This window comes from Ciona intestinalis, chromosome 1 (assembly GCF_000224145.3).
Source record: "Ciona intestinalis chromosome 1, KH, whole genome shotgun sequence".
In the NCBI taxonomy this organism is placed as follows: domain Eukaryota; kingdom Metazoa; phylum Chordata; class Ascidiacea; order Phlebobranchia; family Cionidae; genus Ciona; species Ciona intestinalis.
Window position 1 is genome coordinate 4878318 of NC_020166.2, and position 16095 is coordinate 4894412.

Here is a 16095-nt window from a genome sequence, read left to right on the forward strand (position 1 = left end):
GATCGCGACGATTATGACCAAAATGTTGTTTGTTTGTTCTGTGTGGGATGATATGAAAGATTACATCTTGGCAGCTTCGACCTAAAAGCTAAAGTTGTCTATTATTATCGCGGTTTAAAATATATATGATACGTAGTTCTGTGTGGTAAGATGAATACCGTAAATACCTATTTTTTGTCACATTTTCTAACCATGTTTTCACAATTAACAACGCTCTTCAAGGTCGTCGGAATGCGTTATAACTTGAACATTGCTTTTATTACCAAATGACTACTTTACATGGACTATTTTACGAAATCCTTATAATATTCTCGTTTACGAATACAATATTAATGTAACTGATTCAAAACTCAGCAGATAAAAATTGCTTTGAATATATTCATCCCAATTATAACAACATTATTACCCTTATTGGGAGAAAAATGTTCATTAAAACAAAGCTTTAATATTCATCGAACAAATATTCATAAAATTGTTAGTCTTTGAGAATTACCTAATTAATTCTCAGCCACGCCGAATCAGGGCAAAATTACGTCACTTATATGATTCAAACCCTTCTCGAGGAAAATTTACGCAATACAGTGAGAAGAATAGTTAGAGGGAGAAAGTTTTAAGGAGAAAAATTTTGACGGAAACCGCCAGCATAAGCTGCAAACTGCATTGAATTAAAACGTAACAATTGGCCTTGTGATTCACAACTGCATGTGATCCGTACCAGGAAGAGATTTGACGTCACGTTAGGAATGCCTGAAATTAAATTTGACTCACAGGATGCAATCAAAATTTTCGCACGGCATTCAAAGTTAAAATAAGGAGTCGAACAGGGCGGTGGGGTAAAAGAGAGAGAACCAGTGTAAACTCGGGGAGCTTGTTAGGCATCGAAAACATGGATTTTAAAATGTTACCCTTCAGATACACTGAACCTCAATGCTAGTAGTACTGTTCGTTTTGACAGCGCTTCTCGTTCTTACGAAGGTGAAGTAAACCTAAGCGAGAGCAAAAGGAGAGAGAAAAGAGCGGAAACGAAAAAGGTTGTTGCTTACAGGGCTTCAAGCTTCATATGTCTGGTGTATGCGTTTAGTTTTGTTAGTGTTGTTTGTGTGGGTATAGCGTTTTATATGCTTTGCTAGCATGTTTATGAAGCCAAAAGCAGTGGTCTATAAACCTGTCACCACATATCAGCATTCAAAGGGTTTCTCTAATAGGCAATGTCGTAATAAACATATATTTAAATGAGTACAGATCGTAAATGCTGATACAGAAAAGTTTAGTAGCGTATTGCTATACAAATAATACAAGCTTTGCCTATGAGCTTTATTGGACTAGCTTGTACAATAAACCGAGTAGCAGTAATGTTTTGCGTAAACGTGCAAGTCTCATACTTGGCCTCCGTTTGTATATTAGATTGTACTTTTGGTTTTCGCCAGCTTAGCTCTTCGGTGCAAGTACAGTATTGTGTTTTCAAGACGTAGTTTGCTTAGTGTTTAAATAATTAATGCTTTTTCTCGCAGATCTTAAGCCTTTGCCTCTTTATACATTCATGGCTTACAATAGAAGTATGTTTATTTGTACAATACAAAAGATTCGCTGCATATATACTTTCATTTTTATACTATTTATTATTAAATGCTCCGAATCGGTGTCAAACTTTCGACTACAAGTTATGCAAGGATCGAAGTTAGAAGAAAAGAAGTCTCTCAAATTGCGTGACAAGCGAGATGCTGATGTCCAGTTTGCAGAGGTAATTCCTTGTGGATATTTACCACATTTCGGTTACAGCTTGTAGGACCGATATATATTAAAAAACGTATTTGCAACGGATCCCTAACCGGTAACTCCTAACATCCAACAACAATGTTTTGCAAATTTCAATGAATGACACCTGATATTTACGTTAAGTTAAGTACCTTTCTCCTAACCGCATGACCGTATATGGTAGGGTGGGGGTAATGGGGTAACTTTTTATTCTATTTTTTGTCCCATTTGATAGTAAACATAGAATACTAAAAGAATTATAAAACCGAATGCTCACGACTCCCATAGAACGTTATTTATCGTTTTAAAACGATTGAAATATTTGGATATTATGTGCAAAAGGTGTCTCGTCCTTCACCATCATAGCAAAAAGTTTTTTTTTTGCAATGCGTATATATTTTCTATGATTTATACCTAACCCATGGTCCCATCTTGTAAAATCTTTATAGTTTACCTTGCAAAGTTTCTCCTATACATAAATGCGCGGTCTTATGTTAACTCGCGCATAATAATTGAGAACCCCGTTCAGATTTATAAACAAATGCACAACTGCCTGGCCTGCTATTATTTCCGTTCCCTGGTGTCCCTTATAATCGCTGTTCCATGTGAGTGATTGAATTTGCTGCCAGAAACATCTTTGTTGCTTTGTTTATTTTGTAAAATATTTAGTACATATCGTTACGTTCGCCACATTCTTTTCTTAAACCTAAAAAAAATTAAGAACATAATTTAGTCGCGAAATTTTTATCTGGGATGTATTGAAAACGGCTCCTAAAAAAGTTTGGCAGAGCTACTTCGTGAAGGGCGCCAGAAAATGTCAATTTAATCGGTTCCTGTGTAAAACACTGCCAGGTTTTGACTCATTAAACATTTGAACGTGAGAGCGTTCGATTAGTCAAGCTAAAACACGATTTATCCATCAAAAGATAACTCACAAAACGGAACAAACATTATGTACACGTGTAACTGCGTAAGCCACTAAATATAACCTGCCTATAGATAACAGATATGGAGTAGTAATAGTAGTAAACAACGGTGAAGTCATGTCAATTTAAAATATCCTGCGAAATTATGACGTAACGTCCTGTTTTTGCCTTTTCTTTAGTAAGGCTCCCATATTAGGCGTTAAAGTGCAATGCATGTAATTTCCTTTGCCTGCGTGCACGGTGAACAAAGAACTACGTATTATATTTTCCGGTAAAATCCCCTTGTTATCAGTATTAGTCATCCATTTTCGATTTTTCGCAAAATTTTGCTGTGACCAGGATTCGAACCTGGGTTGTCACGGCCACAACGTGAAGTACTAACCACTATACGATCACAGCGTATGTAGCAGAGGATGGTTTCGATCCATCGACCTCTGGGTTATGGGCCCAGCACGCTTCCGCTGCGCCACTCTGCTGGCGGAGTGAGCGCTGCCGAACAAGCTTATCTAATGAGGGCGGCTATTATTCCTCTCGCTTTTGAAAAAGTATAATTTATATTGGAAAGAATAGGGGCTATTTCAAAGTTAAGTAATTTATATTGAAGCTCGTTTAATATTATGTCGAATCCGATATTTGATGCTATTCACTAAAACTCCCCAATACAGCTGTGTTTTTAGTTGTATAAACCACAGCCTAGTAACCCGTTTAGAACCGTCTGCCATTAAATTTTACGACGAGATTTTGTAAATGAGGTGCCCTGTTTTACTAAAATTTCGCGCTGAAAGACGACCCGCTGTGAAAAGGGTGAAGCGCTAGCGTTGATTTTAAAGCTATAAATACGTTTGTTACGGGCGGTCCTGTACAACACACCGGCGAAAATATTACAATTGATATATTGATTGCATACCCCAGAGAATATATATAGTACTTTCGCAAAGTTAATAACGAACACAGAAGCGTATGAGTCGCTCACAACACTTTCTTATGACAAACGCCTCGTTTTAACCTTCACAACCTTTAATCAGTGACTTGTACACAATGTATTGATTCTCAAAAGAGATTTGGAACAACCTTGCACTTGTGACGCAATAATCAAAGACAATGGATCTAATAAAATTTTCGAATTGATTTTTTCGTCGCTGAAATCAATTCAAATTTAAAATAATAACAAGTCGGTATGTTTCGTATTAATATGCAAAAGCATGAACAATGTTTTGAATGAGTGAACGATGAATAAATGAATAAATACATGAGTTAATAAATTGGTTAAAAATGGGTGAATAAATTCAATTTATTTATTATCACGCGGCGGGCAAGTTTATATATGTAGACACTATAAAAGTAACTTAGACTCGGTTTAAACCATCCAGCTGGAGTAAATATAAGTCAAATTATTGATGAGGCAATGTACCGACAAAAATAAAAGGTTGACGAGAAATAATAAAACTGTGTTTTTAATATTTAAAACAAATATAGGGTTTAAAAAAGCGAAGACGATTTTTACATGAAATAGGACACCCATGTTTAACGACAGTTTTTGGTACATTTATGCTCTCCTTACTAAATTCACTTATACTAAATTCACTTAAAATCCGCCTTCACCTAATATCTGTAAGAATATATGTCGAAATGATTACTGTTTTAACCATAATAATTAGGTAAACCATTTTACCGAATCGCCGGCTGGAATTCGATATTTAAATTCAAGTCTTTATTATTAGCCTTGTATGTGGAGTGTTTGATATCGGATATGAAACACAGTTTAATCTGTTTACTCATTTACACATTGTTTGCAATACGATAGCTAATAAAACAGGTACGTTAGAGGTTTATACGTGATGTAATGTTTTAGACGTGTCGGCTGTTAAGTAACTAGTGTCATGAAAGTCATACGAACCAAAATGGCAATGTTCAAATTCCTTCTCGCAAAACATTAAATAAATGTGGTTCACTCGATGTTTGCAGTCTTCACAAAACCCCTTAAAAAATCCTATGAGTTAGCTTTGGTCCGGGTCAATCTGTACATTCGACCATATACCGCCAGCAGTCCATGTTGACCTTAATGTTTAATGCAATTTGTCGCTAAATGAACCTTTCTGGAAATAATGGCCCTCAATTTGTAAACATACACGATGTATAATTGCTGGGAGGGAAAACTGAGGCCGAAACGGGAGTTATTTTTGCTACTGAACCGTAAAATTAGATGAAAGTGCGTGGTAACTAAGGAGAAGATGACTTTTTGACTGCCGTTAGTTTTCAGGACATTTGGAACACCTCGCCAAACTTTTTATTTTACCTAAAGATATTATTATTATTTCCCGGTATAAAAATTAACTGGTACTTCTTTATGTAGCCATATATGCCTTTATACCAGGTTACAACACTGGTGGCCGGCACGCGTTTAATCAGACTTCGATTCTAAGTGGCTTTCAGTACGTGAATCAATACATGTCACGTAACAATAGGTGATTGATGACGCACAGCTTACCGACTGCTTTCACCGCCAAGATTTTGTTTATAAAAAAGGACTTATCAAAATTCGAATGAAGATGATTAATGGTTTAGCGCTGCCGACGCCGGCTTCCAACGTTATCGTAATCTTGGATAGAATTGCTCTTTAAGCGAAATCTTTAATGGAGTTTAATTGAATAAGGCATCGCCCTCGCCATCAGCCTGAGAGCTGATTTTGTATAAATTACGCAATTTAAACTTAAACGGAGTAGCTTTCTCCGTGTGCGCTGAGGTACGGTTTCTCTTTTGGGTCAGATTTCTCTAAAGTTGCCAAAAAAGGCCAAGGGTCAAGATGGGACAGTAGAAGTGCTGGATTCCGCGTAAAAATGTGTTTTTGTCTCGTTTTGGGGGAGACCGCGAATTTGTTTGTTTACACTGACAACACGAATCGTTTGTCCAAACACCTAATCCTTGACCCACGTCATTGGGGGATAATTTCGTCTGACTCAGAGAGACTGAGATATACGGACAATTGAATACAGGCGTTTTAGCAGTGCGGCAACTGTTGTGACTCACTGTTGAAATTTCGTCATTTTCTGCGGAGTCCGGTCCTTAAAATCGTTTCTCCGTCAGGACAGTGATTCCGTCGTTCGGAAACGGTGAATTCGGAAGTGACTGTTGTCTGAAGATGTCTTTGTTTGTGATTATGACATATTTTACTCACAGTGTAGTCATATTGGTTTACGACTCTTAATTAGGTCAGAATACGTATCCGTTGCTATATGACGCACTTATTGCAATTAAATCGATTTAAATTTAAACCAAGGGTTAGCCACGTGGAATTCATTCATGCCACTTTGATTGCACCGCGTCAAATGAAACGAGTGTCGTAATTTTTCTCGTTTAAGCGCTTTCTAAAGGAAAGAACCGACTTTCAAACTGGCCTTTTATTTTATTCTATCGACCCACCGGGCGGGCAGCGGTCAATGAATTTTGCATCGATCTGGTTCTCAGTGAGCGCTTTAAAACAAACCGTTGTTAAGTATATTTGTGATGTAACTATACGAACAAAAGAACGTTTTATCGGTTAGTCTTTTTACACCTTTCCACTATGACGACATTCTAATAGTTTTCTGATGCCGGGCGCTAGGTTCATTGTGAAGACTTCGAACCGAATCGTGTCTTCATTTTACTACAGTCTACATAACTACACGCGTTTCTGCACTACGATAAACAAATCCAAAAAAAAAATTCTAATGCACCATGAATAAAAAAAGTTACCAAATTCGTTTTTTTTTTATTTACTATAAAGACAATTATAGGAAAAATATTTAAAGAGTGAAAACTCTTTTTCACTAAATAAGAATAAAGACTCCTAATTTCGGCTTTAAACTTGGTTATGATCGTACTGCAAAGCCCGTTATTTCTGTCCACAAACAAAGCCACAGGTCGTTTGTTATCATTATTTGGGTTGGTCAGATCAAATCTCGTTGTCTTGTACTTGGTTTCTGGTTTTGTGGGATTGAAACTTTGTGGGAACGGACTGTGAGTGACGTTTCAAAAGATCTTGACTGTAATTCTATCCCATGGCAGTTTAACCTTACGGTGTACAATCTCAACCCTTGGCGATAAATCAACATTATCTATAAACAAGACGAGTCATTTTGCCACTTTCATTTGTCTGCTCTAATTAGAATATTGTTTATAGGTTTAATTAAAGGAGTTCACTCGTGCTTTGTATTTGCCTACGGCGGTAATATTCGTATGTTAGTTTTACGAACACGCGTGATTAGATGTGGTGTTATTAAATCTCTTTAACGCTCAGCTTCTATGCTACCAAGACATTGGCTAAGAATCCCCGGGGACCATTATGATGTCACAGTAGAACCCATTATCTTTTTATTCGGTTGGGAGGATATTTAATTTGGAGCCTTATCTCAGCTTCCCTGTCTCTTTTCCATTAACGCCTTTGGCCCAGTGGGGAGTTATAGATTATGACAAAATGCAGACGCCGCGCTCGTTTTTATGACGAAACATTTATCGGCCAAGTTTCGAAAACGACGTTTTCCGCCGAGATCAAAGTCTCGCCCGACCAAAACTTAATTGCAGCCTGATGTTGTGATGTCATAATAGGGATTGTGATGTGTACTTGCTGGATCTCCCCCGCTTGAATTATTTATTGAAAGTGGATGACGCAGCGCAAACGATATTGCGTCGCTTCAACAGCTGCTGTAACAGAAACTTAAGCAAGACTTGATTAAAGTTAAAACGAACGAGGTGTATGCATTATACCAGACAGCATTAGAAATTGCAATTTTAGCAACAACAAAATAAGGTGTGTGTTGGAAATATTTAAAACAAAGTTATGTTTAAAATTTGTCAAATGGTTTCTCAAAATAAACTTTAGCACCGACAACAGAACTTATGCCAACTCTTTATGCACTCACTCAACCAAAACCGTCCAGAACTATCGCCGCTGTATACGCGTTTCTTAACTTCATGTTTTCACAATTTTGATAGTCTTTTAAATAAAAAGATATATAAAAAAAATAATAATAATTCGACTTGTGTTTTTTTCAGAATTACCTCGTAAACTACGGGTACGTTCCTCCCGACTCGTTAAAATCCACCGGAGGCGCTGCAGAGCTCCATAGTCGGAGCAAAGCTTTAGTGGAAATGCAAAATTTTCTTGGTTTAACTCCAACAGGCACATTTGATGACGCTACACTGGAAATGATGAAGAAACCAAGATGCGCGAACCCCGACAAGGTACATTTTATTTACTAGAACAGCTAGTTTTAAAAATGCCCATTTCAAACTGAACAACGAACAGAAGAGGGAAAAAATCACGGATACGATATAGACCCCGTTACAAACATCCCTGCACATGGTTTAGTTTTTAAACCAATACATTTAAAATAGAGACAATCGTGTTACACATATAAACTATATGAATTGCCATGTTTGTATTGAAACGGGCAAAAAAAAATCAAAATTTCAGTGTAAAAACTGATACGTTCTACTAATGTATAAATTGAGCAAATAGGATTTAAAAAAAGTTTACACTTTAAAAACATTCTATTAGACGCACTTCTTCTTCTGATCGTTTAAAGGCAGATGTAAATACAAGAAATAAACATTGTAAGGTTTCATACACGTTAGCAACTAATCACCGAGTTTGGTGGGGTAGTTGTGCATTTCCTTGAAATAGACCATGTCTTCCCATTTTCAAAGGAATTGGACACATAATAGGTTTTTCGTTGCCGCTTTTGGGGGTGTTCTTCAATGTAGGTTTACGTATTACTATATCACTATCCTACCCACGTGTGTAATGTTTCAAACGCTAAATTATATTTCAGATGTCTGTAGAAAGCAACCTGCGCAAAAAGAGATACGTCACCGTCGGTTCGCCATGGCAGAAAAATCTTATCACATACTCGTAAGTTGATAGCCTACTCGTGTTTAACAAGTCTAGTCCTATTCATCTATTCTATATATGGGTAAGATCTTACGGCCATAAGGATTCTGGAGTTTGGGCCGGAATTGAACTTTACCATAGAGTGACCATATGGTTTTATACAACTAATTGGGGACATTAAGACTTGGGCCTGAACGGGCATTACACGGCCTGTGTATCAGTCTTACGTCAACCTGTAACTAAACGTGTTTCCATGTGTCTTGTGACAAAAAAGCACCTGGTGTTTCGATTGCACGCGTTGCTGTTACATAACTGCTGATAGAGCACTAAAATTGTTGCCTCATATCCGTTCAGTGGGAAAATTACTCCGTCATAATCGTGATATAATTAACCAACTTACTTCCGTGTTGGTTATAACACTGAAAGTGAAACATGTAACGTTTGTGTCTCAATATTCGAGTCATCCGTGTTCATTTATTACAGCAATGATTTAAACCTTTTATTAAACTCGTCTTAGTAACGTAAAAATATTTGTTTGATCGCTATTTTATCTCACTCTATCCGTTATTTTTACAAACGCTTTTAGAATTGATGAGCACACACTACGCACCAGTTACTGTATGCACGCAATTCATTGTAACATAAACAAGGGTTATCGCAAAGAAAACAGCAAACAGGTGCAATCATAAACTGTGCAGTCGCGTCCGATACCGCACGGGCACAGACGGCCGTTAATTCCAATTTTAGTTTTCCAAACAGCATGAAATATTAAGCAACCCAAACCGAGTGACTTTGCTCCCTTGGCGTGAACCGTTGTGTACACGAGAAAACGGAAATGTCGAATCGTTGTGAGCTTAAAATAACGATTTTTGTCCCTCAATATGACAAATCAAGGCGATTTTTTTGTTATTCCGAATATACCTCTTTGCGCTTAATTTACACTATACCCGCTTTCGCGCCTCGAGGGGTAGAACGTCGTTTTTCTTTATGACGTAACACAGGACCCATGAATAATTCACATCAAGGGTAAAATAAAAACAGCCATCGATTAATTATTGCGTTTTGTATGGGCGAAACAAGGGAGCTATAGTGATGTAATAATGTATACACAGGAAAGTTAAGCAGCCAACATTGTTTATTATTTTGTTCATCTCAGTATATCTATGATGCAGCATAATCAATACAATCACTATAATTCACTTTGTTTACGAAATAGTAAATCCCTTTGGTTCTTAATCGCAATAACATTGCGAAAATCAATTATACAGACGGGGATGAACCTCATTGAACTGTCAAAGCATATAAACGTGGGCAAAGCGTGAAAATATTTTTAATTTATTATTTACTCTAAGGCCGTCCTTGGTATAACATACATCAGTTCATTTTTTCATTAAAATAATATTGTTTCCAATCCTTTATCAAAATAAAAGTCAGGCGCCAGTTATAAATCTTTACGTATTGGCTATGCTTGCTATACATGCTGTACATTTATTTAAGTTAGAAATATAGTATTAGTATATACCGAAAACTACACTGTGTGAATAAGTTGCTTTTCTTTTCCAGAATCAACAATTTCACCCCCAAACTTGGGCAGAAATTAACCCACGAAGCTATTGACGATGCTTTTAGAGTGTGGGGTTCCTTTGTCCCGCTTCAATTTAAAAAAGTCGACGCTTCACAAAACCCAGACATTGTAACTTTTTTTGCTGAGGGGTTCCATAACGATAACACAAACTTTGACGGTGTTGGTGGTTATCTTGCGCATGCGTTCTACCCCGGGTCGGGTATTGGAGGTGACACACACTTCGACGGTGCTGAACCGTGGACGCTACATCAGGGGCCTAACAGGGGTAAGTTGTTATTGCTGTTACAGTATCTTATATTATTTGTACAGCAGGTTATGTAGATTCAAGGGTAATTGGAATTGCTGGAAAAGTCTTAAGAAAAACCGTATTATTGGAATACAAGTAAAAACGCAATCGTTTAAACTAGCTATGAATATAATAAAATATATTCACAGTATTATTTAGGAATCGACTGATATTCATATTGAGATATTAACTTAAAGTACTTTGTAAAAACGTTACCCACCACGACCTTGAAACGGTATATGCACATTGGTGAAAAATCACACAAATACATCTTTCTTTGTTGTGTGACAGTTAGTCTATATCGTTTTGCATTTAGATTTTGGGTAAAGTCCCGTGTAGCAAACACTGTATATATCCCGCGCTCAAAAACAGAGAACAAACTTATTTTCGTTTTGTGTCTAATGCATGCCGTAGGCCAGCGTAATAAAACCTCATGCTTTATTTATGGAAATTTTGTATAATGTCGTCCGCTATAAACTTGGCTAATCAAATATTCATGCTCCAGCGACCATCTTATGAAATTTGAATCAAGTCCGACGCTAAGTCTAAAAAAACGAGGCTTGAAATATCATCGGCGACACGCGACCCGTGATTTTAGATGATTGTGGAAAATAAAACCCCATGTCGTCTCTTCGTCGGTTTTTTCTTGTCCCTGTTCAGCAGAAACAAAAACCTGAACCCACAGATAGCGGTCAAATGCCCTTTTCTGTATTTTTTTTGTTTTTTTTTTACTAAAAACTTGTATAAAATAATGATGGCATAACATAATTTCTATTTATTCCTTCGGTCACAAAAACGGATATCAAACTAGCTAAAGCAACGAAAAGATCCGCAGCTCAGCGGCAAACGTTAAAATACGCGATGTATATAAGTGTTGAATAAAAACATCGGTTAAAAGCCGTTGTTACTGCATATTATGAAATGTTATATATTCACGTGGAGTGCATAAAATATACGCGCAACACAAAGTCTAGGTCACCGTGTAGCAGCTGGCAGCCTCTGTTTAGATTACTTCCGTGCTCTTGACCTGTTTAATTTCTTAATATTTCCTTTTGGGGCAAAATTTGCCAAAGCCAAGTCGTTCGGAAAGTTTTATTGTTTCCATTATTGACACGACAATCGTTGACGCGTCACATAGGAGCGGAAAGCGACTTCAAGTAAAGGAACAATCGTTCGAGTCGTACCACAATTGCATTTATGAGTCACATGAGTTTATTACGGATTCAAAGTGGGTTTGATTCAGTGACTCGTTTTGTAGAAACTCGGGTTTTGTAACTTCAATATATCGCCCTAGTTTAAACATAAAGAAAAAAAAATCCTTCTTGTAAATTTGTTTGCAGTTTACACATAACGTTATGACAATTAGTGTGTTCCACCGTTTTAAGTAGGTTGTTGTAGAGTTCGCAATACAAAGCTGACTTACTACGGTCATATGTATTTCACAGCCTATAGTTTTATAGTAACCACGACCTACAAATTATACTTAGCATCTGTGTACAAATTCGTGTCGATTTTACCAATTAGTTACTAAAGTTTTTGCGAGTTTCCAAAAATACCGCTTCGAATCATCAGAAATGGCATTTCTTTGCAGGAAATGATCTCTTCCTGGTCGCAGTTCATGAACTGGGGCACGCACTCGGTCTGCAGCATTCACCGGACGTTAAGGCGATCATGGCCCCCGTGTACAAATACCACGACACAGAAAACTTTCAGTTACCGCAAGACGATATTTTGGGAATACAGAGTTTATATGGTGAGCCGCAGTTTCTTTTTATAGAAACGTGTGCTTGATTAAACAAATGAATAAAGTAATGGGAAAAAATGCAGCAAGACGTACAGATACCGATTAAATAGAGTTTCCATCTTCAAAACCATTATATATACATCTCCCTGCGACATGTCATGTGGCTCGCTGAAATGTTTAAGCACATATTGTTTTTTTTCTTTCTGATTTTGGAACATACTCGAACATACACAACTTAACTAATACTTTGGATGACTAATCATTAGACTCTTTCCCTAGGCAAAGGCTACGGCGAAGGAAGCATCTCTCAGCTTCTTGTTTTTCTCCTTGCAGGTGCCCGTTACTCTGGAACAGAAAGACCGATCGTGCCCACCACGTCGAAGCCTACACCAGCTATCACCACAACAACAACAAGACGTCCACCATCAAGACCAAGGTAAAATTTCTCACATTAGCTGGATAATGTGTTCTTATAAATGACGTAATATTTTACGCACTTTAGCAAAATATTTGGTAAAAAGATTATTCTTTTCTAGGTCAGGCATATATATGTAAATATTTTTATTTTTTTGAATAGTTTAAAAATGTAGCCAAATGAATGAATGAATGAATGAAATTTATTTCGTCTCTTCGGTCACGATAACGAAGAACAAGAGAGTTAATAAAAAGCGAAAAGACGGGTAGTAACGGTAAAACAACAGTTGTTAAAACACGCTTGTTGATAAAAAAGAAAGAAATAATGTTTTGGATAAAAGGCGTGACCGTACACCCTACAGACGATACAATTTCAAAATTAAATAAATAACATAAATATAATCAAAACTTAAAAAACACTGCTGTGAAGTAAAAAGTTATACTTTATTGTTCAAGAGTGCCAGTAATGAACCATACCTGCCCCAAATCCCAGGTCCTCGGTCTATTTAAATAGAACTTATAATATAATTTCCCACAGAAAACCAACCCGGCGTCCCACTTCAAGGGCAACCGTTAAACCGACAACTGAACCACCCGAACCAGTGCTGTGTGACCTTACCAGTTATGATGCAATTAGTTTCCTACGAAAGGAGTTGTACATATTCAAGTAAGAGGGGACAAAAAATATTCTTAACAGTAATCAACAATTTTACGGTGATTATTGTCCCATTTGAAATGAAACTATTTACTGTTTTTTGTGTGCAGTAATTTATTGTCATGGCTGAAAACAAATAGACAAGACCTTTCTTTATTGTCATGGCTGAGAACAAATATACAAGACCAGTATAGACAGGTTGCTACCTGTTCTCCATATATTTCAAGCACATCAATTGCCACCTTAACCAATAGTCACTTTTATTGGTGGCAGTTTCAAGACTTGTGGTTAATGAAGGGTTGTTTACAGGGGAAAGTATATGTGGAGACAAAAGAGGGGGAGAAACACATTTAATGGACCGTATAAGATCACCAGTTTCTGGCCCCAGTTAAAGAATGGGGTGGATGCAGTCTACGAAAACCCCACAAGCAACAAAATTGTTTTCTTCAAAGGTGACAAAAATATAGATAACTGTTACAGACTTACAGTACATACTTTTTGCTAATATTAACTGTTTGTATATATGGCATCTGAAAAATTTCATTTTTGTTAGGAGTTTTGATACATCTAAACCATGAAAGCTGATTTAGTTGATTAGAGTGTTTGTTTTGTAACCAAAGGAATCTAAGAGTGGCATTGCCATTACTGTGAACATATGTCTATTTACACCCTCCATATCTAGTAATCAAAGGTTGTTCCAATTTTCAGCCAAGCATGTAGTGAAATTGTTTTGCTTCTACAGATCATTTATTCTGGGAGTTTAGAGGAACACAGCTGCAACCAAAGTCTCCACGTCATGTTCGTTACATTGGGATGCAGAATGGCAAAGTAGATGCTGCAGTGTGGTGGCAAAGAAACGGAAAGACTTATTTTTTTAAAGGTAAGGCAACTATATAATGATATGCAATGTGGTTAGCATCTGGCAATTGGAAGTAGAATGCCTAAATATGAGAATGAAATAAATAATTGTCTCAAATGCATTCATTTTAAAAATATTCCAAAAAAGGAAAATCATGTGCATACTAGCATACATATCCCGACTATATGTCGGGCGAAACATTGGTAAATTTAGGTTTTTATTACTAGAATAGCTATATACCTGTATAATATATTTTGCATGGAAGCAATAACAACTGCAGAATAGTGTATTAATTATAGCGTGCATTTAACTTCATATTCAGCTAACTGAAAAGCAAACAGAAAGCTTATCTGTCTTCATTTTTTATGTACAATTTATCTGCATTTACTGGAAAGCTTTAAACTTTTACCCTTTCTTATGTGGTTGACAATTGTCTTTTCTCAGGTGATTATTACTGGAGATATGGGGTGGGTAAAGTGGAAGGGGATTACCCCAAACCGATAGATGTCTGGCGGGGAGTGCCACCAAATGTTGACGCCTCCTTTTCTGGGGTGGATGGAAGTAAGTTACAAAGTGTAGTAATTCATCTCTATAAATATATTCTCTCCATATTAAAAAGGAAGATTGGAGTTAAGGTGGATGAGTTTAAACAATGTTTAAACTAAAGCTGAATTATTGTGACTATTAACTTTAAAATTGACCAATGTAGTCACTAACCAACTTTCTCTTTGTCCAGGTCACAATTTCACTTATTTCGTCAAAGGGACAAGGTTCTGGACCTTCAATAACTGGGATATCCAGGTGGTGAAAGGAGCTCTCTCGTTTAAAAAGCATTGGTTGCACTGTGGGATGATTGAAACTGAAGAAAAGACTTTTGAAACAGCACCACCATCGGCTCCAGTGCCCGCCATCATTGTGGTATGCATGGTTGCTGTAGCACTCCTAGCAGCAGCTATCGCATATGTCGTTTGGCGCAGGAGGCGATATTCTGCAAAGCAAGCTACAAAAACTAGAATTGTTGAGACACCTGGCGTGCCTTACCAAGCAGGGTACGGGGTACCAGTCCCAGGACGGGAAGGTGAAAAAACAATGTGCGTTACAGCAGCTCAACAAAAAATGCGTTGGTTTCGTTTCTCGCTTCAAGGAAGAGTTTGAGTTGTGCTTCTAAAGCAAGTCTGCGTCACAGAGCCTTTTAGTGCGTCATAATACCCACCAGTGCTTCAACCATGTCATGCGTCCTTCCTTTGAAGTTTCCACATTATGCAAGGGCGACACCGTGCGGCGATCTTAATATATTGCACTTGGTTCGAAAACTACGATTTTAAACTGGTTGACAAGTTATACTTGTTGTGTCATAATCTCAATGACACAGTCGCAAAATGACCTTTTATTCGTCAACAATATATTCTCTTGTTCTTTGTTATCTCACAATACTGAAATTGATGTTACTCTTGAGTTACGTCGTTATACATTGTGATTATGCTATTTTCTTTGGTGCAGATAGACTTATCTAAAAATTGGACATTTTTCTACTTTTAGCCACATAATTACTTAATTCGGGCGCATGTTTTCTTTAAAAATGGCCATATAATTCCATGTTTCGGCCACAAAAAGCCGCATTCCAATCAGAATAACCGTTGATCATGAAGATTCTATTTGCCACTGTAAGCAGCACAACTTCTTGTGTGCTGGACTCTACCGTTGAACTTATCAAGATAATAATTTCATGTTTAGCGTTACTTTGCGCCAAAAAACCTACACAGCATATCGTAAAATACCTGTTGTTATCTAGGCAATTTATTTCAAAAGTTGAACTTGAAAACAAATAAGCAATAATCGTCCTAGATGTCGCGAAAATCAACTGTTGGACTCTTTTTTTTGCAGCAATTAGCAGTAAGGTTATATCAGTTCAAAAATAGCATTACCACCTAAAACAGACTACAGAATAAGCTACAAACACGAATAGAAACTAAGGTGTTGCAACAAAAGCACACCGAACTGT

The 16095-nt window shown here is 37.1% G+C and overlaps 1 protein-coding gene and 2 non-coding genes across 3 annotated transcripts; 1 reads left to right on the plus strand and 2 right to left on the minus strand.

Moving 5' to 3' along the window:
• Positions 1–1516: 1516 nt before the first annotated feature.
• LOC100181407 (matrix metalloproteinase-14) lies at positions 1517–15954 on the plus strand. Its single transcript, XM_026834434.1, has 11 exons — positions 1517–1741; positions 7713–7901; positions 8492–8571; positions 10114–10400; positions 12013–12174; positions 12499–12601; positions 13118–13246; positions 13544–13686; positions 13977–14114; positions 14538–14654; positions 14830–15954. Exons 1-11 carry the CDS (start codon positions 1541–1543, stop codon positions 15246–15248), a joined length of 1968 nt encoding a protein of 655 aa, XP_026690235.1. The 5' UTR covers positions 1517–1540; the 3' UTR covers positions 15249–15954.
• trnah-gug lies at positions 3009–3080 on the minus strand. Its single transcript has one exon. It is a non-coding gene; the product is annotated as a tRNA-His (tRNA).
• trnam-cau lies at positions 3086–3157 on the minus strand. Its single transcript has one exon. It is a non-coding gene; the product is annotated as a tRNA-Met (tRNA).
• Positions 15955–16095: the final 141 nt, after the last annotated feature.